Source organism: Pygocentrus nattereri, chromosome 23 (genome assembly GCF_015220715.1).
Source record: "Pygocentrus nattereri isolate fPygNat1 chromosome 23, fPygNat1.pri, whole genome shotgun sequence".
Taxonomy (NCBI): Eukaryota; Metazoa; Chordata; class Actinopteri; order Characiformes; family Serrasalmidae; genus Pygocentrus; species Pygocentrus nattereri.
In genome coordinates, this window is record NC_051233.1 from 27060667 (window position 1) to 27085516 (window position 24850).

Consider the following 24850-nt stretch of genomic DNA (forward strand, 5'->3'; position numbering starts at 1 on the left):
AACCCCACAAGCAAGATTTAGAGATTATTGAAGAACTCGACACAGCTTGAGACTGGCATGTGACGATTTAGGCATGTGTATTTTGCAGAACTGTTCCTTTAGAGGTCATCCCGTTACCATCCATGTTACCATGGAAATATCTGTCGAGGTTAAGGTGGAAGTGCAATGTATAGCCCACAAATCTTATCCACACCCACAGCCTCTCTAGACCTTTTCAGGCAAACTGTTAACGCCTGGTATAGCCTACAGAGTGTGTATGTGTTTAGCCCAGGAGACACGCCATAAGTCTGGAATTCTTGCATCAGCATCAGGAACAGTAATTGTTCTGCTGGGAAGCAGAAGTGTCCTTAGCAACCGTAGAAAAGCTGGGTTAAAGAATGTTAGCCATGGAGTGGCTGTGTGTGTATTGATAAATAGGTTACACCTCTTCCTCGCCTCGAGCCGTGTGATTTATTTTTGCCACTGTCATCCCAGCACCCGCCTGTCCTCATACGACCTCTGCACTCTTTCACACGGTTTCTTTTTTCCTCTCTGACTACACAGGAAGTAATAATCAAACTATGAAGCGCTGCCCTCCCCTGGGATCCATATTTGAAAAGCTCTAGTATTTCACTGTCTGCCGGTGCGTGCGTGTGTGTTTAGATTGTTTCATATTCTCACACACCAATGCTTAATCAAAGGCTCTGAGCATGGGCATCCTGTCTGTGGAGTAGAGTCTACAGCTGTGTGATTGTGTGTGCAAGTCTTCATGCTTACTATAGCATATTTACACACGCAGAGATATGCGCATTGTGAGAAATTCACATTAACACACATTGATTGCACACACAAGCATGCAAACTGTACAGAAACGTACATCGTGCTCACACAAATGCACACACTCAGTGAGCATAGTTACTCGGAGTGCCGTATATGGGGCAGTGTGATTAACCCAACCACCGTATTCATCATTTATGATATGATACTACAGTGATGCAATAAAATGAAGCCATATAAATAAACAGTTCAAGAGAAAGCTGCAGCTGATCGGTTCCGTATTATCCCTGAGATAAAACGTGGCACTGAATACAGTTTGAAATAGATCAAACTTGTGTTTATCGGGATGTAAAATGTAAAGGTCTGATGTAAAAGTGGCAGAATGGGGGTGCTATAGGGGTGCTTAAAGAAATAAGCATTACTGTCAGTGTGTGTTTTTCCTCGATTTTAGACCAAGTTCTGACATTTGTGGCCAGGACTGAAGGCCAAGCATTTACAGTCCCAGTTTGCCACTGAAATAGACATAATCAAATCAAACGGTTGGTCAGAGATTTACACCCACAATTAGACATATGATCTAATGAGGAGCTCCAAAGCTCTGCACTGTACCAAACCAGTGATTCAGAATGAGGGAGGTCAGTAAAAGCCATGTCATCATCAGAGACAGAAATACACACAGACACACGCATGCACCATCAGCAGGACATGCGTGTGTCTGTGTGTATTTCTTCATGTGTGTGTGTTGCAGTGAGTCACCTTGCTTACTGCTGATTCCAGTGAATTATGGTGAAGCCAAGGACGGACTGGAGAAAGAGAGAGCGAGAACGAGGAGGGGAGAGAAAAAGAGAGGAGGGGAGAAGGAGGAAGAGAGAGAGAGAGGAGGGGGTCAGTGAGTGCTTCTGTGCATCTGTGCACACAGAGACAGAGAGCAGGAGAGAATGAAAAGAGGAGAGAAGGAGCGGGAGAGGAAAAGGGGGGTGTTTTTTCTGTCAGCTTGCAGAATCAGGCAAACAGTGGATAATCTGTGGTGAGGCTACAGCCATTGTTACTGTACTGTAACACACACAGTGTGCTTGCTTATAATACCTGTGAGAAGTGGGTTTGAGGGCGACTCTCTAATTGGCAGTCTGCCGCAGTACCCCACCAGAGTGTGCGCGTGGGTATAAGTGTGGGTGTGTGTGTTGCAGTGATTTATGCAGTAGGTGTACTCCCAACCACACACTTACCTACACACTTAAACACAAGAACCACACAGTTATGGAGAAGGCCTGTCACGATCATGAAATTTTAGCTGGTGATGAATTGCCATACAAATGATTGTATAAAAAAAATAATATAATTCTTTTTTTTTGGGGGTCATTGCAGGCAGCTGTTAAAGACCTCATATGTTGGAAAATACATTTTTAAATGAAAGAGTTTGATGTAGTGGGTACACATTGTTAACATTTCAGATTTAAAATAATTTTACTGCCCAGTCCATACAGTCCATATATGGAAACTGCCCATTTTCAGTTAATTCTTTGTGTGATGTCACCAGACCACATTTTTTCCACCTATTCAGCCTATATCTTTTTGAATTCTTGAGGTTATAAAGAGTATTTCAGCCTGCTCTGCTTTGTATATCATTCACAATACAGGCCAGCCAATCTGAACGGAGGTCATTTACATATACATGTCTTAAAGGCACAGCAACCAGAACAAGCAAGCAAAACAGCCTGTTTAATTATAAGAGATGAAAAAGAGGTGCAAACATCGTTCATAGAGCCATACAATGACGTAAGTGGACCTCAGAGGAAAAATAAAATACAAGGAAAATGTAGGACATGGGCCCTTTAATAGACAAGCCTAAAGTGGGAACATTGGCTGATTAGCTGTCTTGCTTCCTAGCTGTTCATACCCAGTAGCTCCCAACTGATGACTTAAACAGCTTGAGCTCAAATAAAAAATCACTCACTGCTGCCCTCTAAAGGTGTTATTAACACACATCGAATAAGCAAACGTCACTCACTGCTGCCCTCTAAAGGTGTTAACAAGCATCACTTACCACCACCTTCTACAGTGTTATTAACAAATATTAAATAAACAAACCTCACTCACTGCTGCCCTCTAAAGGTGTTATTAACAAACATCAGATAAACAAACATCAGTTACCGCTAAACGCCAAGCCTTTAAAAATCCAACACTTTTATTTAAGCAATATAATACTGGATGTTGTATGTTGTCACAAGTAACATCGTGGCTCTGTTTCATCAAGGAAAGGTGTTGGTGAAACTTTTAGCCGTGAACATGTAACTATTACATTAGCTGAGCATTGACCAGTCAGATTGTTTATAGGAGGCGGGGAAATGCTTGCGTCATACCCATAGTCAAGTTAAGTGCTTAAACCTAGCAGGATATTATTACAGTGGTTGAGAAAATGAATGAGGGAAGGAGATAATTATGTTTAAGTTTCTGAAACAATATTAAGCTGCTTCAGGGCACAGTCATGACACAGAGCTAGCCTACACCACCTGCTTATGTTTTAATGACGCATCTAAAGCGGCGTCATTAATGTCCCACATTAATGTCCCAAGGCCACGTCCAAAACACCTGAAACTATTCACAAACTCCATCCTACAAGAAACACACATGGGTCAGGGGTCTTTCTGCTCTTTGGTTCTGTTCTCAATGTTCTGCATTCGCAGTAATACAATCCTGAAATCTGGAGATGCTGCAGACCCCTCAGCACCCCTACTTCCCACAATCCCTGCCTGTACAGTAGACAGTAGCTGCAGCATAAAACGAGTCGTGCAACCTGTGCTCAGTGGAATGATACAGCTGCTGTGAAGAAAGTGTGCTGTTATCACAAATAGCACAGCTTCTCACCCAACAGACTGTGTACTGCGAACTAACTGTTGTATAAAGTTGAGTTTGTTATTGTTTAGAAATGAGAATTGTGAGAGTTGTGCTCACCTCAAGGAGGCAACCCTTACCATCTAGTGTAGTGCACATGAACAGTGGATGTGTATGTGTGGGTGTGCATGTGTGTGGGAGTGAGAGAGTGGTTTATTTTTAGTTCCGATTATGAAAGATTCATCAGTGACAGAGGTTGTAATATGTGGCTGCAGAAAAGAAGACATGAGAGAGGAGAGGAGGAAAAATAAAGGAGAGGAGAGGAATGGAGTGAGCGTGTTTGGTGGTGGGCATTAGCACTGGTCAGGTAAGCTGAGGTCAGAACAGGTGAGTTTCTGCTGGAGGGCTTTTGCAGACTCAGTCAGTGCATTTACAGAATGAAACAGCGTGATTGCCTCTTTAATCTGCGCACATTCATATTCTAATGCATTTCTAATAACTCCGGTTACAGAGCCGAATGGCGCTGAGCTCATTTTGTCGGGTTAACCCTCAGAAGGTGCCGTTATCAGCAGTTATCAGTCAAAGCATGGTGTAATTTTATATTAATTATTTCTCCTATTTCTCATCTGTAGCCAGTGGTGGCCCTAACCTGTTTGGTGCCCAAGGTGAAAATTTACTTGGTCAATTTTTATCCACGCCCCCCCCCCCCCTCCCATCTCTTTCTCTGCATTATTGAAGGCCCACTGTTCCAGGCTTCTGTCAGAGCTCTGTGTTAGCTCTGCTGAGGAGGAGGCCAAAAGCAGCAGTAACACACTTCGAAATCCCTCCGGCCACACACCCCATACATCATCATCACACGAGCACACATATGTTCCCCCAACGTCCCCCAACCTTACACACACATCTGTACCTCAGGGAGACGGTTGCATTGCCTCAGGTTTATATATATATATATATATATATATATATATATATATATATATATATATATATATATATATATATATATATATATATATATATATATAGAGAGAGAGAGAGAGAGAGAGAGAGAGAGGTTGCGTTGCCTTAGGTTTATTATTATGAGGCATGAGGCCATGGACACAGAGAGAGAGAGAAAGAGAGAGGTAGAGTACAGTGTGTGTGCGTGAGCTTTGTTCAATGCTTTATAATTCATTGGAGCAGAGTGCAGTATCTTCCACTCTGCTTTCTCCCTCTGCTTGTCTCATATCAATCACTATAATTCATTATTAGTATAATTTAGAATCAATTTTATTTTCTGTTTAGCAATTCGTTGCCATATTTAAGCAGGAAAGCTCTAATTTACAAGACTGCTCCTTACCCCCAATCCTGTAGATCAGACAAGCTGTGTTGGGTCTCTTGTTTGTTTCTTTCTGTGGAGCTACTAGGCTAATGTAGCTGACAAGTTATGGCTTACACCCCACCAGTTAGTATTTTGCAAACTGCATGCCTAAATTAACCTACTTCCCTCAAACTGTGTGGAGTTGTTCAGTGCTCTCTAACACTGTATGTACAGTTATCTATAAAAATGGACAAAACAGATCATTTAGGAGCTACGATTGCAAGTGCTGGTCAGGTACTCGTGAATCAGGATTGGAAGTTGTGTAAATGAACACTCTTATGTATCTGTTTGAATGGGTCGACAATCTGATAATATTTCTTTATTTATCATGATAAATTACATTATCACGTCACATCACAGCATACTAAGAAAAGCGTATTTCGGATACCAGCTGTATTTAAGAACATTAGCTGCATGTTTCACTGCAAATAGATCAGAATTAGTCCTGTTTAACTGGAGTTAGTGCAGTGCATTAAGTGAAACGTTGAATAAAAATCTCCATATTCATTATTCGATTCAAAACAATGCAGTAGTGCCTCGATTCAATGCATTTTTCGATACAGCATAAATAAGAAGTGGCTGGAAAAGTGCTTTATGTTGTTAATGGTTCTGTTTAGTCGAGTCCGATCGGTTTTTATTGTCAATACTACAATATGTACAGGACATACAGAGCATTGAAATCGCGTTACTCTCAGACCCCGTGGTGTCGCGATAACATTAAACAGACGGTAAAGAGGAAAAGTGTGAATTTAAATAGATACTAAAAAAAACTCTAAACACTAATTGTAAAAATAAACATTAATTGTAGAAAAATAGAATGATAAAAATAATAATTCTATAAGTTTACAGGTGATTAGAACATTCCGCTTTATAAAAGTACGTTTGTTTTGTACTGTCCCAGTCACTGTCCCATTTTGCACAGGCTACTGTGTTATTTCCACACTAGCCACAAGTTAACATGCTAGTCAGGATACATCATTAAAGCCCTCAGTACAAAGAATGGTCACATGACTGCAAGTGAAATGATCTCATTATATTGGCAGCAAGAGAATGTATCATCATTGATTTCATTATTATATTAAGCACATTTTTTCAAACAAAATGATCAGGAATTATAGTGAGCTACATGGTCTCAACACAAGTAAAAACATCTAGAAACAAGTCAGTTATGTTTATTATCTTTTAACAATTTACAATAATCCAAAAATGACAAAAATTGCATATATCAACTAGTTTTCTTGCCTAGGTCGAATTTTTCACAGTGCTGAAAAACGAAATATTGTGATGCACATTGTGTTTTTTAAATACTGTGTAATATTGTGCAATACTGTAATGTGATGTTATATTTTTGCTACATTGCATACTCATATATGAATGTATTCAGCTTACAATTGCTGCTTATAAATAGCTTGTAAAACCTACCGAATGAGCTCTGGACTGATAGCGTGTTGGTGGAGTATTAGCTGTCTGCACTGACTGTTCCCTGACAGATTGTCACATGGTCTGACACATCACAGGCGTCTCCACGGTGATGTGACATGACTGCATGCAAATATGTTAATCATCGCAATTAATAATCACAGTATCTCATCACATAATCGCAGGTATTGTATTTCTCATAAGAACCAAAGCCACACAGTGTTTTTGTTTTAGCCCCCTACCAGCTATGGACCGTATGTGGTCCAAGTGTGTGTGAAAGAATGGCGAGAGGAGTGTGTGTATATGTGTGTGTGTGTGTGTGTGTGTGTGTGTGTGTGTGTGTGTGTGGGGGGTTGTCAAGTGTTTTTGTTGGAGAAAGTGAAGTGTGTGTATGTGTGAGTGTGTGTGTGAGAGAGTGTGTGGTGACGAGTGGGCTACAGCATAAAGAAAACACACGCGTGCTCAGTGAGTGAAGATCTTCAGTCAGGAGGATGTTGAGCTTTTTGGCGAGCGAGAGCGAGAGAGGCAGACAGTGTTGCTAGGAGACCACACACAGTCACTGGGGTGAGAGACACATCCTCTCTCACCAGCACACTTCTCCCTCTGTTTCTGTATGACTCTCGGCCTTCCCCCCTCTCTCTCTTTCTCTGTTTGTCTTTCCTTCACTCTGCTTTCTCTCTATTTTTTACTCTCCCTCTCTTCCTATCTCTCCATCCCTCTCTCTCCTCACTATCTCATCTTCACTTCTTCTCTCCTTTGCCTTCTCCCACTCTCTTTTATTCTGACTCTGGTTCTCTCTCTCTCTCTCTCTCTCTCTCTCTCTCTCTATCTTTTTCCTTGTCTTTATTTTGCTTTCCCTTTCTGTTCTTTTTTTCTCTCACTATTTCTCTTTCCATTTTTACTATCTTTCTTTCCCTCTCTCTTTCTCTCACTCCCTTTTCTTTCTCTGTCCGTCTCTTTTCTCGACATGTTTTTTCTTCCTTCCCCACTCTCTCTCTCGTTATCTTCTCCTCATTCCTCCATCGTTCTCCTCTTCTCAGTAGGTATCTCCCAGCATGTATTCCTCTACCCCTCACATCATGTATTCCCCTCCTCTCTCTCTCTCTCTCTCTCTCTGTTTCTCTCTCTCCTCCTGCTCTTTCTCCTCTGTTTTTGCACCCTCGCTTTCCACAACTCACATCTTCTGTTTTTAACATCTCTTTCTGCCTTCCATCTCTTTCTCTCTCTCCCTCCCTCTCTCACCTTCTGTCTCACTCCTCTTGTCTCCTTCCATAGTTCTCTCTCCCCCTTTTTTCCTCTCTTTCTCTCCCCTCTGTCTATATCTCTCTTTCTTTCTCTCTCTCCCTCTCTCACTGTCTATGTATTTCTCTTTCTCTCCCTCTCTTTCCTTCTTCCCCTCTTGCATGCACACTATGTCTCTTTGCACTAAAGCATACTTCTGCTGTAGACTGACAGGAGACCGGTCGCCACGACGACAGCCAGGTGCATTGTGAGAACACATGAGGGGAACAGGGATTCTCTCTCTCTCTCTCTCTCTCTCTCTCTCTCTCTCTCTCTCTGTCTGTTTCTCTCACACACATATACACACAGCTGGCAGCTTTTAGACAGAGTCAGAAATCCAAAAATCCAAATCCACAGAATCTCCAAATGAACACATCAGATTATTAAAGGGATGCAATTAGAAAAAATAATCAGAAATAATAACATCCACCATGTGTGTGTGTGTGTGTGTGTGTGTATGCATACATATATATATATATGGGTGCATTTGTGGTGCATTGGTGTGTGACTGTTTGTGCAAGTGAGTTTATATTTATTTATGCATACTTATATTTATTTCTTCTGTGTGTGTGTGTGTGTGTGTGTGTGTGTGTGTGTGTGTGTGTGTGTGTGTGTGTGTGTTTGTTTGTTTCCATCATGGCTCCATCTGCTGCTAAACTCTAATGAGCTGCATCTACCTGACCTTTCACCCCTCACTTCCTCTTTGAACAGGCACTTGTATATGTGTTTATGTGTCTTCCTGGACTATTTCTGCGGTTTAAAAGTGTTTTGATTAAATTTGTGGGTGTAAAAAGAATATATCTGCATAGATAAAATTGACTAAAGCCAGGCTTACACAACACAGTGTTCACCCTGATTTTCAGTTCATTTCCTATCTGGCTTTTTTATATCACACTTTTTACTATGACCATTTTCACGAAGCAGCTTCACTGAAATTCAGGTCTGAGGCCCAAATGAGCAAACTAAGCCAGCCTTGACAAGAGCCAAGACTCAAAAGCCCTGATTTTAGCCCAGATTCTCAGTCTGACTAACTGAGGCTGTGATGGTTCCAGAGCGTACCTACAGCAAGGTTTCCATCCATGTTTCCAGTTAAAGTCAGGCGAATAACAGTTTGCATCAACTCTGCGCAAGTGAATTAAACTCTCTACGCCATGGTTGTTAAAACACTTCTGAGAAAGATGGAGCAAGTTTACAGGCTAATCTTTAATGCTAGACAACTCCTCTTTGTCATTTTCTTTCATTTTATGGATGTATTTCACACTTTAGAGGCCAAAGACAAAAAGCAACGGCTCAAAATCAGCTGCAGGCCCCTTTATGCCTGTTTACCTTCAGAAATCACTTGTTAGATAAAGATAAAGATATATACTGCCCTCTGCCATGTTTTCTAGCTTCACCTAGTGTCACCTTATCAGTCATATTATTCATTATATAATGTTTTATATAATCACACACACACATCTTCTAAGCCGCTTCTCCCTCAGGGTCACGGGGGGTGCTGTAGCCCATCCCAGCTGTCAATGGGTGGAAGGCAGGATACATCCTGGACACGTTGCCAATCCATCACAGGGCAGACAGACAGACATACATATTCAAGCATACACACCTAGGGGCAATGTACCATGTCCAATTGGCCTGACTGCATGTCTTTGGACTGTGGGAGGAAACTGGAGTACCCGGAGGAAACCCACGCAAACATGGGGAGAACATGCAAACTCCACACAGAAAGGACCCTGGTCGCCCACCCGGGGACTCTAACCCAGGCCCTTCTTGCTGTGACAACAGCGCTACCCACTGCGCCACCGTGCCGCCCTGCATTATATAATATTATTTGGCAAATGTATTTCCCCCAAAACTTATCACATTTCTTTTTTTATTGACAAAAAGTGTATCAAACAAGCATACATGCATACAGTTCTTCAGGATTTTATTCCATATTTGCCGTTTCCATCAAGTCATTTGTAGTATGTCAAAAAATGCTAACAAATATATGGATGGAAGCCCATCTTATGTTTCCAGGACCCTGTGTTCCAAGAGCTGTACATTCCCTTAGCTCTTTAAATCAAACATTACACCTCAATATGATGCACTAAGGAGACCTATAAGGGTCCATAAGGTTGTGCGTAGGGTCCTAGGGTCACCAAAGGTTATACAAAGGACAACAATGAGCATTTGTTTTTAAATAGGGATGCTCTGGCTCGGAATTAGGTTAGCCTCAGTTTTTTCCAGTGTACATACACATCATCTGGGGAAAATCAAACGGTTCCTAGAAAGACTGTGTCAAGGAATATATGGATGACCCTGATTGACTCTAGTCTGCAGATTGAGGCGCAGTTTGAGTCGTGCATAGTTCGACCCAACTCTCGATGTCATCTAGTAGTGTATACTGGCCATCAACTCAGTCTGAATCAATTCCCCCTATAGTCAATTAAAATTGAGGTCCTGTTCACACTCAGTATTAACCAAGTAACCAGCCAAGTCTTGAGTGATCTTGGTGGTCATAAGTGGACAGTGAGACGCAACATAGAATTTCAGTGTGTCTCAAGTGTGTCTCCAGTGACCACATGATTACATGTTGTGGCTGGAAGAAGGAAACCACCCTTATTTATGACATCAGTCTCTCACCGGGTTTGTTGTTAGAAATTTCCATGTGAATCTTTGTTCATATGAATGTAAAGGCTATTAAAACAGCTTAGAGCACATGGATTGTTAACTTCTAAAATGGGAGAGGAGAGCAAAAGACATGCTTTCATGTCTACTGTGATGACGCAGCTGATTAAGGTGTACTTGTCAGATGCGTTATTATTCGTGCTACAATTGTTGTGTGGTCATATGAATCTATGCCCACCTCTGGCGTTGGTTTGACTGGTCAAATCACAGTGCATTTCCGAGACACATTGTACCTTATTCATACTTGTACTCAGTCTTGTCCACTTATGATCAGATCATCCAGGATGCATGTTAATACGAGGTGTAAATGGGGCCTGAAAGCACAATCGTTTGGCTTTGGTTCATCAGCAGCTTACAAGCTGTGTTTGATCCACAGTATCTCAGTCAGCATCTCCGCAAAATCTGGATATTCTCAGCCTTTTTGTAGGCTGAGAATCTGTTAGCACTTTGGTATCCACCTAGTTCATGCAAGGCTTAAAATACAGCAAACTGCCCAAAGTTCAAACAGCGTCATTCTGTTAGTAAATATTCCTGGTCCTGGCGACCATCTCGTCTGACACCTGATTGGACTAATGATCAAGCTCCTTGTGAGCTGGATCAGCTGTGAAGATTTGGAACAACACAAAAATGTGCAGAGCATGACGTCACCATGACTAGGATTGGGGTAAGCCCTATTCTTACCCCTCTTGTTACCATTGCTAAAGGGAATCTCTCAACAGCAGGTTTTGAAGCCCTAACAGAAATGTACACCTAGTTTTATAAGGTGGAGGAAAATCAATGCAAGATCTGTAGTAATTTCCTTTTTGCCCTTTCTAAACTTTTTTGAAAAGTGTTAAAATACCAGCTGCTCTTTATACTGGATCAAAATGGTCCCAAATGACGTAGAATAATTTTTTCTTCTCCTCACTCAGAGAAATGAAACATTGGGGTTAGTTTAAAATGTTACGTCAAGTGGTTCCACACATTTGAGTAGCTTTTAAGATATCTGATTGAATAATATGCACTTAGCGAATTCACGTAAATCACATGAATGGGATCTGAGTAAAGTCTTAACTAACTGGACTGATTATGTTTGCGTATAACCCAAAAATAAAAAGTTGTATTCATTTAAAAATGTAACGTCAAATGGTTCCACACAACTTTAAAAGACTCAAATGAGTAATATGTACTCAACAGGGTTATGTTTTATTAATTAAAATAATTAAAATATAACAGAGTTAATAGGTTTAAGTTAGATCTGCATCATTTTATTAGGTATTACTGTGCTACTAAGCTGTTGTAGAGTTATGAGTAAAGTATTAGTACTAAATACTATGCAAAATAAAATACTATACTTGTTGAATACATTGTGGAAAAGGGGGTTGTACTTTAAAAAAAAACTTGTTACATGGGGTAACAAGTAGATTAACTAGTTTTATTCAACTTACAAAACTACATTGATTGAAACAATCGTTTATTCAAAGTATTTATTTAGGTTGAATAAAACAAGTTAATTTAGTTGTTACCACATGAAGACATTTTGTAAGTATATTTTGTAAATATGCAACAGGTGCAATAATATGCAACAAATACAATACAATATGCCAATGAGAAGTAGACACAACTAACTTAGTTTCCTACATGCATTTGTTAAGTAATGTCAAAGAGAGAAAACTGACTAAAACCAACAACAGAGCAATTTTGTTGTTTTAAAGGGTTTAAATTTGGTTTTTGTAGAAACGTCTTGTTCTGACAGCTGTGATATGCATGACTTATTTTTTTGTACATATATATTTTTGTACAATTTGTGCCTGAAGGTTTAGTACATCAGGCCCTCTGTCTTTTATAATAGGTCTATTTGTTGTGTGTTTTTTTTATTTATTTATTTCTCCACCATTCACTTCCCTAAGCATAGAGGAACTGTCTGTTGTGTGTGTGTGTGTGTGTGTGTGTGTGTGTGTGTGTGTCTCTGTCCTGTCTGTGTAATTACACACCTCGTAACTGTAATTGCTGAGTAGTCTGCTATACGGAAGAAGGGTAGACAAATACAGTAAGGCTGAATGTGGCCCTGGTGTACTGAGAGCGGAGAGCAGTACAGAGGAAGACGTTTAATGAACATGTAAACAAACATGCCTCTATTTAAAATGCTCAGTACACCCAGCGCCACACAGTAGAACTTATCTACAAAACTACTAGCAACACTACTATCAGCAAAGATGTGTCACCAGCGCTGTCATTGAAACGTTTACTATAACTCGCCCTATTAACGATTTTTGTTATTTTGCATGTGACACATATAATGTAGACTGTATATATGAATATTCTTAAGTATATACACGAATATATGCAAGAACACGTATCTTCAATTTTTTATTCAATATACCAAGTATTTTAGGAACACTGAACAAAGAACCCCAAAATGCTAAGTAATAAGCTCTAATTATCTGTTTCCATATTTTTGACCAAGTCATGTAGCTCAAGATTAGAATATTATAATCATTTTGTTGTATTATTATTATTATTATCGGTGCATTATTTTGGACCAAAGTGGTCTTACAATGTTGAACATATTGATTCTTCTGAATGGAAAACTATTGACTATGAGTATGATTTGTTTGGTATGGTCAACGGCAATTTCAGGTAAATGAGACAGTAGCTGGTCAGTCTTGAAGTGTTAGGTCCAATAGCAGATCAGAGTGTTTGGTAGAATAGCAGGGCAGGTTTGATGTTCTTTGCTACAGAGATATTTTAGCTGAGGTGCGTTTGGTACTATAGCAGGTTGGGTACAGTAACATGTAAATCAATATTTATTTAGTACTATAGGTGGTCAGTACGGATGTGTTTGATAGCATACCTGAATAGTTTCAATGTGTTTGATACAGTAACATGTAATTAGAGGTGTATTTAGTGCTACAGAGGATCAATATTTATGTGTATGATACCATAGCAGATCAGTCTTGATGACTTTGGTGCAGTAACAGGTCAGTTATGATGTGTTTGGTACAGTAGTAGGTAATTCTTGAGATGTTTGGTGCAATAGCATGTGTTTCTTTATGTGTTAAGTACAGTAACTGGTCATCGTGGATGTGCTTGGTTCAGTAACAGGTCAGTCTTGATATGTTCAGTTTAATCGCAGGCTAGTCTTGATGAGTTTGGTACAGAAACAGGTCAGTGTTGATGAGTTTGGTACAGAAACAGGTCAGTGTTGATGAGTTTGGTACAGAAACAGGTCAGTGTTGATGAGTTTGGTACAGTAGATGGCTAGTTGTACAGCAGAAGGCCAATTTTGACATGTTTGGGACAGCAGCAAGCTATTCTTGATGTGTTTGGTGCAGTAACAGACACATGTTTAGTAGCATAGCAGATGTATAGATGTATAGATATACATTTTAGAGAATTGAAAGTGTTCGTTATTTCTTGGCTGCACCAACTCTCCGAAACTATGATACGATGCCATCTCCAGACCAGCGTGGTGGAACAAAGACATTGTTCTTAAACCATGAATATAAATATTCAGCATTACTGTAATGAACTTGGATTTGAAAAAATAGCTCTAGTCTTCATTTACATGAGATGTAAATAGAGCTTTGGGAAGAAATATAGTGATGCAGAAAGTAACGTATTACCCACAGTGAAGTATGGTGGTGGACATGCTGTTATGCTTGTGTGCCATCATGGATCCATGTAGCAGAGCGTAATGTAGGAGACTACTGCTGCTGCACGATAGAGAGGAAATAGCATACTGCAACTGAGTTGCTGCAGTTGGAATTGTGATATGCCTTGCAATGTTTTAAAAACACACTGATGAATCAAGTGTGATTAGGTTAAATATTGCCCTGCATTATTTTTGACCAAAATGATTGATGTTGGCTCATGAGATGTGAATGCTGATGTGTTCATGTGATTCATCCGATCCCCTTTAAATGGGATTACAATAAGTTACTATGATTTTCTTATAAATTACATGGGGCAGACTTTCCTGTTTGGTGTGTGTTTGTGTGTGTGTGTGTGTGTGTGTTTGGGTGTTTGGGACAGTCACAGGTGTGATTTGGTATACTGGGTGTAGCAAACAGTAGCAAAACTATGTGTTTGGTACTAGAGCTGCATGCTATAGACAAAACATGCTTTTGCATTTATATTGCTACATATTACGATAAGTCTTAAAATATTTTTACTCCTCCAATGCTCAGGGCTCTTCGACAAGTCCAGACTTCCTTTTCCAGTATTTGAGCTTCAAAGAAACTCAATCGGTTTTTGTTATTGTCCCTGTGATTACTGCATCTCATTTGCATGAAGTGAACCTGCTGAATATTTTCGCTGCACAGCGAAGGAGATTTTTCTGTATTGAACGGACAAATTTTGCATGTGATGTTTTGTATCAAGCTCAGCTTTGATAAATTGTGGCATACAAATGTCACATTCCTTGAGCTACATGGCTCCTGCTTTGGCTGAGTTAACTTCTCAATGGGCAAGGCTTCATATGGCAACACAGAAGATCCTAAATAGAGTAAACACTACAGTTAACAGTATCCAAGCATGGATATTAAGTATTTCTTCCTCAGTAACTGCATATAAACACAAAACAGAGAGTCTGCATGATATTCAATCAGTCAGGAGGCTGTTTTATACGATATAATTGTTTTTTACTTCTGTGTTTTTACTTTGGTAGGTGGGTTAGCCAGCTTTGTAACTGCTAGTTTAGCTTCTTGTCTAAGCACTGCTGTACATAAAATTGTCTGGTATTATGGGATGTTTACTATTGTGTTTTTACTGGCGAGGTAGCTTGCTAAATTTAGCATTTTTTTTTCCATACATTTTCTGGTCCAGCCTTGGTCACACACAAGGCGTGACCCACGTTGGGACCCTCGACTGTCTAGTGTAACTTCAGCTTTAAGATGTTGTAAGGTATTTAAGGGCTCAACATGGTGAACCCCTGATGTCGTCTTCTTCTTCTTCTTCTTCTTTCGGCTGCTCCCTTTAGGGGTCGCCACAGCAGATCATCTGCCTCCATCTTGCCCATTCCACTGCCTCCTCTACTTTTACACCAACCATCATCATGTCCACCTTCACTACATCCATAAACCTTCTCTGAGGTCTACCTCTTTTCCTTCTACCTGACAGCTCCATCTCCAACATTCTTTGCCCAATATATCCACTATTCCTCCTCAACACATGTCCAAACCATCTCAACCTGGCCTCTCAGGCTTTATCTCCAAACTGCTCCACCTTCACTGTCCCTCTGATCTGCTCATTTCTAATCTTGTCCATCCTTGTCACTCCCAACGAAAATCTCAGCATCTTCATCTCCGCCACCTCCAGCTCAGCCTCCTGTCTTTTAGACATAGCCACAGTCTCCAAACCATATCACAGCAGGATGCACTACTGTCTTGTAAACCTTCCCTTTCACTCTTGCTGCTATCCTTCTGTCAAGAAGGTGAACTCCTGATGTGGTTAAAATTATTTATGTTTGTCAGATCGTGTGAAAGTGTTCGTTATTTCTTGGCTGCACCAACTCTCTGAAACTATGATACGATGCCATCTCCAGACCAGCGTGGTGGAACAAAGACATTGTTCTTAAACCATGAATATAAATATTCAGCATTACTGTAATGAACTTGGATTTGAAAAAATAGCTCTAGTCTTCATTTACATGAGATGTAAGTAGAGCTTTGGGAAGAAATATAGTGATGCAGAAAGTAACGTATTACCCACAGTGAAGTATGGTGGTGGACATGCTGTTATGCTTGTGTGCCATCATGGATCCATGTAGCAGAGCACAATGTAGGAGACTACCTCTGCTGCACGATAGAGAGGAAATAGCATACTGCTACTGTGTTGCTGCAGTTGGAATTGTGATATGCCTTGCTTAATCTAAACACCCTAAGAATGTCTTTGGTTGGTCAGGATGTTCAAACATACATTTGCCAGGGGAGCAAACCCAGGCCCGTCTTGCTATAAGGCTGGTTAAGCACTTACTGGTATGTTTCAGACTGAAAAAGTACTGAAAAGGTTGGTATCGCAATAACATGTAACAAACGATACATTGTGCAGCCCTGATTGGTACAGTAGCAGATCTGTGCATTTTTGTTACAGTAGAAGGTCTGTGCAGTACTGCTTCCTGCTTGGCTTTCAGCTTTCTGATCTGACCCACTTTTTCATATTTTGACTCACAGGAACTAGTTTAATGAGTCATTATGTAAATTCATTTATATTTCATTCAGTTCTCTTCTCCAACTTAAACAGGGGAGATAAAAGCTAAAAGCAGAGGAAGCCACACATCCCTGCTCCAGTGTGCGTATGTGTGTGTTTTGTTTTGTATGTGAATCATAGTGCTTGCATGTGAATGAGTATATTGTGTATGTGTCTATGTTTGGAAGTCTATTTCTTACGGATTGTACGGAACTGTCTGGCTTTATACCTATATGAAGTTGGGACGTTGTGTAAAACATAAATAAAAACAGAATACGATGATTTGCAAATCCTTTTCAACCTAAATTCAATTGAATACACTACAAAGACAAGATATTTAATGTTCAAACGGATAAACTTTATTGTTTATATTCACTCATTTTGAATTTGATGCCTGCAACACGTTCCAAAGAAGTTGGGACAGGGGCAACAAAAGACTGGAGAAGTTGAGGAATGCTCAAAAAACACCTGTTTGGAACATTCCACAGGTGAACAGGTTAATTGGAAACAGGTGAGTGTCATGATTGGGTATAAAGGGAGCATCCCTGAAAGGCTCAGTCGTTCACAAGCAAGGACGGGCGAGGTTCACCACTTTGTGAACAACTGCGTGAGCAAATAGTCCAACAGTTTAAGAACAACGTTTCTCAACATGCAATTGCAAGGAATTTAGGGATTTTATCATCTACAGTCCATAATATCATCAAAAGATTCAGAGAATCTGGAGAAATCTCTGCAAGTAAGCAGCAAGGCAGAGGACCAACTTTGAATGCCTGTGACCTTCGATCCCTCAGGTGGCACTGCATTAAAAACCCACATCATTCTGTAACGGATATTCCCACATGGGCTCAGGAACACTTCAGAAAACCACTGTCAGTGAACACAGTTCGTCGCTCCATCTACAAGTGCAAGTTAAAACTCTGCCATGCAAAGCCAAAGCCACATATCAACAACACCCAGAAACACCGCCCAGAAAAGTCCAGACCTGTCTCCCGTTGAAAATGTGTGGCGCATTATGAAGCACAAAATATGACACCAGAGACCCCGGACTGTTGAGCAACTGAAGTTGTACATCAAGCAAAAATGGGAAAGAATTCCACCTACAAAGCTTCAACAATTAGTGTCCTCAGTTCCCAAATGCTTATTGAGTGTTGTTAAAAGGAAAGGTGATGTAACACAGTGGTAAACACGCCCCTGTCCCAACTTCTTTGGAACGTGTTGCAGGCATCAAATTCAAAATGAGTGAATATTTGCAAAAAACAAGGTTTATCCATTTGAATGTTAAACATCTTGTCTTTGTAGTGTATTCAATTGAATATAGGTTGAAAAAGATTTGCAAATCACCGTATTCTGTTTTTTCAGATGGACTTCAATGGAATTGGGGTTGTATCTCTGCTTTACAACACTCATACATGCAAACTTTTCCCCTTTTGGTGAAATTTGTTGTTTGAGTGGTGAATGTGCCATTCAGGTGAATCATGTACATTTGAGTTTTTAATTTTCTGAAGTTTGGAAGTGAGGGGCAGGGCTCCCCTCTCTCCAAACACAGTACAGCTGCAGTTCACGATCATTATTCAACTAACCCATAGATATAGCATTTTTTTTGACCAATCAGAACTAAGGCTATATTGAAACAGAGTGAAATCACAAGAGCTAGAATAGTAATTATAGTCTATATTATCAACAATGCTGTCTGAAGACTAACTGGCAGTATAGCAGCGTTCAAGCCAGAAAAAGTGGCCTAAATCTTAATTTTTGGAAGAAAATATTATAATTCAGAGTCTCTTTTGAACAATGAGTTAAAAAGGCTAATATGTGGAAATAATCATTGTTTGTGACCAAGACAATCAGCTACAAATATATACATATATATACCCCTAACACACCACCAGCACATCAGTGTTGCTGCAGTGCTGTGAACGATCCACCTTCCAAATAGTACCTGCTCTGTGAGGGTCCATGGGGGTCCTGAACACTGAAGAACAAGGTAAAAGGGGGCTCACAAAGTATCAGAGAAACAGATGGACTACAGTCTGTAGAACCTGAAGTGCGCCTGTTTAGTAAGTGGAGCTGATAAAATTGACAATGAATATCAGTCACTGGGATCCAACTCAACATGACATTTTGGAGCCAGTAGAACACAAATGGTGGGTAAAGTGGCTCCTATTTATAATAAATGTGGGGTCTTAAAAGATGTCTGCTACTTTTGTACACATTGACCTTTTGACCTTGCGATAGTAAGCAAAAGATTTTTAACATTACATAGTTGTTGAACACAATGAACTAAATAGTTACACAGCAATTAGCTCCGTATGTTAAACTCAGTTTGCACCAGAATGCATTCAAATTGTCATATTCAATTTTCTCCTAGGAACGATGCTCCGAGATTGGTTTATGAACTTCTCACCTTTTTCATGTCTGAACACTGCTGATGTGATGTGAACCAGCATCTCGGAAAAGGCTAAACACACACGAACACTTACACACACATGTCTATATATATACGTTCACACACATGATCAGCAACTCTGGTCTAGCAACACAACCCCCCTTCCGTACTGGAAAAGCACAGCAGCTGACAGTGGTGTCTTTCTCAGCCAATCAGAGCACTCTCTCGCACTAGTTACTGCTCAAACTCTGAGCACTCTGTAGAATATCTGCCTCACAACAAGCCTCTCTCTCTCTCTCTCTCTTTCTCTCTCTCTCTCTCTCCCTCTCCCGCTGTGTAGGCTGAGCAGAAAGCCTGTGCGTGCTCTAAGTGACAGGCTGCATTAGAAGCTACAGATTCAGACAGGCACAGCGAGGGCAGCCTGGGGGCCTACAGCCAACCCTGCTTCCTCTCATGCTTACTCAGATATTCCTCCCTCAAACAGAGAGCCAAAACAGAGAGAGAAGGAAGGAGGGAGCAAGTGAATGAGTAAGTGAATGAGTGAGCGAGGGCAGGGCTCGATGGTAAACATGAACTTCTCTCTGTATTGGTGATGAAGATAGAGAGCACTATGATGGAGACGTAGAGCAGTGATGATGGAGACGTAGAGCAGTGATGATGGAGACGTAGAGCAGTGATGATGGAGACAACTGTGATATTGAAGATATACAGCAGTTATAACAGATATAGAGCAGTGATTATGGAGATACAGAGCCATGAAAATAGGGATGTAGAGCAGTGATGATGGAGATATAGAACAGTAATGATGGAGATATAAAGCAGTGATAATGAAGAAGTAGAACAGTGATGATGGATATTATAGCAGAGATATAAAGCAGTGATATTGAGATGTAGAGCAGTGATGAAGATATACAGCAATTATAACAGACAGAGCAGTAAAAATGGAGATATAGAGCAGTGATGATAGAGACAGCTGTGATGATGAAGATATACAGCAGCCATAACAGATATAGAGCAGTGACATGGAGATATAGAGCAGTGATGATGGAGACATAGAGAAGGAAAACTGAGGTATAGAGCAGTAAGGATGGAGATATAGCGCAGTGAAATAGAGATACAGAGTAGCGATGATGACTTAGAGTAGTGATGTTGGAGATATAGAGCAGTGATGGTGGAGATGGTATGAAACAGCAATGAAGATAGAGATACAGAACATTACCAATGGACATTTATGATGAAGACATAGAGCAGTGAGGATGGAGCTGAAGAGCAGTGATAATGGAGATGGTATATAGCAGCGCTGATGGAGATATAGAGCACTGATGATAGATGTAGAGCAGGGACAATGGAGATATACTATAGCGATAATGGAGATATAGTGCAGTGACGACGGAGATGATGGCAGTGATTCAGATATAGATCAGTGATGGTGGACATATAGATCAGCGATGGTAGATAAAGAGCAGTGAAATATTCATAATAGAGATGGCAGCAGTGATAGTTGACATATAGAGCAGTGATAATGGAGATGGTAGCAGTGATGACTGAGCTAGAGCAGTGATAATGGAGATATAGAAGAGTGATGATGGAGATAAAGAGCAATGATGATAGCGATAGTGATGGTGTGGATATGGCATACTTATACAATTACAATAAATGTAATCTAATCTGTTCTAATGATGAAGATGTGGAGCAGTGATGCATATTATCTCAGATCCAGCTGTGGGTTCAATGTTTAATTAACCAGCTCTGCTTCCTCATCTCCCTCCATAATGAAAACTCTAAAAAAGGATAATTGCTCTGACAGAGTTTGAGGGGAAAATGCATTTCAGACTTACTTCTCCATTATACTGTAGCAAAATTCTTGTTTGTCTCTGTTCAGATTCCAAGCTTTAACTTCAGAGGTACTTCCCACACAAGCATGATCACAAGCATTGCTTTAGATTTACACATTCTCAGATTTGCTAGTCTCAAGTGAGATTTTTCAAGTAGAAATTGCTACATGAGTATGTCACTGTATCTGTTCTTTGTATCTCAATCAACCACACTCATATAGAATTAGCTAGTACTGCTAGCTGATGTAGGCACTATATGGCACATTTCATAGTGTATTTGCTATTTCTAACCCGTACAAGTACAGGCATGAGGGGGTTCTTTCTTGCCCCTAAACAGCAAGCGATGTCTTGAGTTGTTTGTTTAATTACAAGGACATTTCTCTGTTGGATAGAAGTGTCCGTCTGTTGGAGCTTCCAAAGCAGAGTTGTTTATGTAATGAGCATGTCTTTCACCCTGACCCTGTTCGAATACATGCATAGCTGTCAGAATCAGTCTGGATCTGGAGGATATGAGTAATCTGGCCTACATTTGTGTGCTGTTGCGCTTATTTTAATTCCTCACGCAGCCTAAAGTTGTTGAAGTAGCATCAAAGTTACAGCCTAGAACAAGTGCTTGGGAAAGAGCTCAGCGTAGGTGCCTAAAGCTGTTTGGCTTCCGTGTGGGTGAATGAGGCACCGCTGTTCAGCACCTCTCTGTAGAGAGCGTGGTGACTCACACACTGGGGGTTCACTCGGTGACGCCGTGTTTCTGAGATTCTGACTTCGATGCCTGGGATTTTAGGTCAGAGAAATGTTCTAAATCACGCTGTATGTTGTGCTGCATGTGCGAATGATTCAGTTAGAATTGGGTCTTGGGTTTGACAGTAAATAGACAGTGACAGATCACGTGATGCAGATATCTTCCTTTGAGCATCTTGGTTATGTAAAGGCATTAATCATCATTATAAAGGAACAGTTTGGTGAAAAAATCGAAGTTATGCAATTTTCCCGAATGTAGTAAATATAAGGCATGTTTGGAGTCAATGCAAGTTTGCTTCTTTAGTTTTCTACTGCTGCTACAAGGCTATTGTAGCTAACAAGTAATGCAATGCTTATACCCCACAAATCAGCACTATGCAATGCATGTTAATATATAACCGTGTCAGAAACCACAAAACTGTGTCTGTTGGTGATTACTTTACTCAACATGGTCTGTGGTAAGAAAGTAATGGCTTAGTTGTACATAGGTACACGCTTAATATTAGTGTTTTTAATATAAGCTGACACTGACACATACGTGCACATGAGTTCCAGAAAGATGGACCTTAACAGAAAAAAAGCAACAGCAGTGTGGGATTATTTTGGGACAAGCAGTAACAAAAATAGGCATAAAAAATCTGTAACGGCAGTATTTTCAGGAGAGGCAGTAGTATTGAATGATATTCCCCTTCCTACCGTATTAGTTTTGTTATAACCTTTAAATTGGTACGCCACAAAAAACACAGATAATGCAACATACAGACAAGGGAGTGACACACCGACACACACACACACACACACACACACACACACACATATATATATATATATATATATATATATATATATATATATATATATATATATATATATATACATAGAAGGAACCGCCAGTCTCTTGGGGTAACCTTTCGCATAGGGTTAGCATAGTAGACCACTTGCTGTGCTTCTGTTTTTTCTAGCACTGCTTATGATTAGAATTTAGAACCATTCGTCTCTGCGTTTGCACACTGTAGAATTAGACCTCCACATTTAACCCATCCGTGCAGTGAAACACCCACATGCATGCATGCACACTAGTGAACACACACAATAGGGGGCAGTGAGCACACTTGCCTAGAGCGGTGGGCAGCCCTGTCCACAGTGCCTGGGGAGCAATTGGGGGTTAGATGCCTTGTTCAAGGGCACTTCAGTCATGGACACTCAGCCGAGGGGATCGAACCAGCGACCTTCCGGTCACCCTGTGACCCCTGGTCACCCCTGGTTCCCTAACCTCCAGCCCCGGTGGTCAGCTGTATCAGAAACAGACAACAATGTGGTCTCGGGGCCTTGCATCAAATCAAGAATCTGCAGATCAGTGGCTGCTACTGAAAGTGTGGATGACTAACTCCAGCAAAGTCTGTCTCTCTGAGGTGTGAGCACAAAAGTGTGGGAGGCACGTATTAAACATTCGACGTGAAACGTTTTTGCCCAGAGAAGCCGTTGCATGCTTATGTGTCGCCAACACATTGTGTGTCTCTAGTTTAGTTCTGGTTTTATAGTTTTTCTTAATAAATATTACATTTTAAATGTACTTCATCAAATGTGAAAGGGCATTTCAGAATAATAAGCCACTATGTGTTTTCTTAACCGCTTATGCTTCTGGGTCACAGTGGGGGGATTTGGAGCCTATCCCAGCAGTCATTGGGTGGAAGGCAGAAAACACCCCAGAGGGGTAACCAGTCCATCACTTGGCTAATAAAAATACATTGTTAAAAAAATTGTTATATTTATATTCCTATAAAACCATTTTAAATGTTTTTTTAACCAGCAAATAAATGCCATTCAGATCATTTCTTCTATTTGTTCATAGAACAATGCTTTATTTAATGTTTAAGAAGTGAAATTGTATAAATATTAGGATTCATAGGTGTCAAGTAGGTTTGATATTAGATCGATGTTAGTATTTGTATCAGTAGTCGATATTAGTAGATATCGATATTTGAAGGAAGAATGTGGTATCAGTGCATCCCTACTTAATATTCTTTCTGTCTCACCTGCATAGGTAGCTGAGGTGGGGCCAAGTGGTGGGAAAAACCCTCCCCCTGCCTCTCATTGGTCTTCTATACCATGAGCTCTGGCTCCGCCCAGGATGTGGCAGTGGAGCATTTCCTGCGTGACATAGAGAGGCGGGGCCAGCGGCTGCACTGCGCTGTGATTGGCTGTGAAGAGGAGCCTCTCCGTGGCGACATGAACCTACTGTACCGCAAGAGCCGACTGGACTGGAGACATCGAGATCAGGAGGGCAAGAAGAGGTGAGAGAGAGAATCGATTCACAGAGAACGCAAGCACAGGAAAGAAAATGCAAAGAAACAACAGCAGAGGACATTAGCCTGGAGAGAAACAGGAAGCCAGAGAACATAACTGACGTCATTGCAGTTCAATCTTGAGTTTCTAAGCCAAAATAAAGACTTTTGTCTTTCATATTTCATGCGAAATCATACTCTTGCACTCAGGAGAGAGGGGGAGAGGAAAAGAGAGAAGGAAGAAAGAGTAGGAGTATGGCCTATATTCCAGGGACAATCTGGCCCTCTGGTGTCCCAGTAGATCACAAACACACATGCACATACACACACACACACACAGGCACAGTAAAACAAATGCTTGCTTTCACTCACACACACACACACACACACACACACACACACACACACAGTCCCTTACACACACATTTACCCAGTGCACAAGCAGAGAGATACAGACTGTAAAAGCACGCTATTGCTATGCACTGCATCCTTTGCTTGTTCTCTCATCCTCATGTTTTTCAGGCAGAGGCTATCAGCAGAGAGTTAGTGATCAAAATATTGTTTTAACAAAACCTCGTATATCCAAAAGAAGAACTTTACAGGTGAAGGAAAAAACATACTTTACTTTGCATGTAAGTCAATGGAACCCGACTTTTCTCCAAGTCATTATGGGTCATTTCTGTTGGTCCATTCGTCATGATATTTACACACTATTTATAGGACAATCTGTACTTTTAATTATGTAAAAAACTGAAAAATGAAATAGGCTGATAATATTGTGATATCTCTGATATGTATCAGCCTCAGTGACAAGTTTAAGTACACTGTCTGTGGCCTTACAGTACACAAAAGAAAAGTATGGCCCAGAATCTGTTTTCTTTTAACACTCATTTTAGAACAGTGTATGGCAGTGTGAGGCCACTCTGTTTTTTACTACAAAAACATAAATAAAAACAGAATACGATGATTTGCAAATCCTTTTCAACCTATATTCAATTGAATACACTACAAAGACAAGATATTTAATGTTCAAACGGATAAACTTTATTGTTTATATTCACTCATTTTGAATTTGATGCCTGCAACACATTCCAAAGAAGTTGGGACAGGGGCAACAAAA

General features: G+C 40.4%; 1 protein-coding gene across 2 annotated transcripts in view; it reads left to right on the top strand.

The window, feature by feature from the left end:
* LOC108428927 (neuronal tyrosine-phosphorylated phosphoinositide-3-kinase adapter 1) overlaps window positions 1-24850 on the top strand; it is a 57390-nt gene that overhangs the window by 9618 nt on the left and 22922 nt on the right. Inside the window, exons 1-2 of one of the 2 annotated variants that reach the window (XM_037533338.1) lie at window positions 19360-19400; window positions 23490-23739. In XM_037533338.1, coding sequence (XP_037389235.1) covers window positions 23555-23739 — 185 coding nt within the window. In that variant the 5' untranslated portion in view covers window positions 19360-19400; window positions 23490-23554. Of the gene's footprint in view, window positions 1-19359; window positions 19401-23489; window positions 23740-24850 lie in introns of those variants that run through there. The other variant, XM_017700316.2, reaches the window with a different exon arrangement.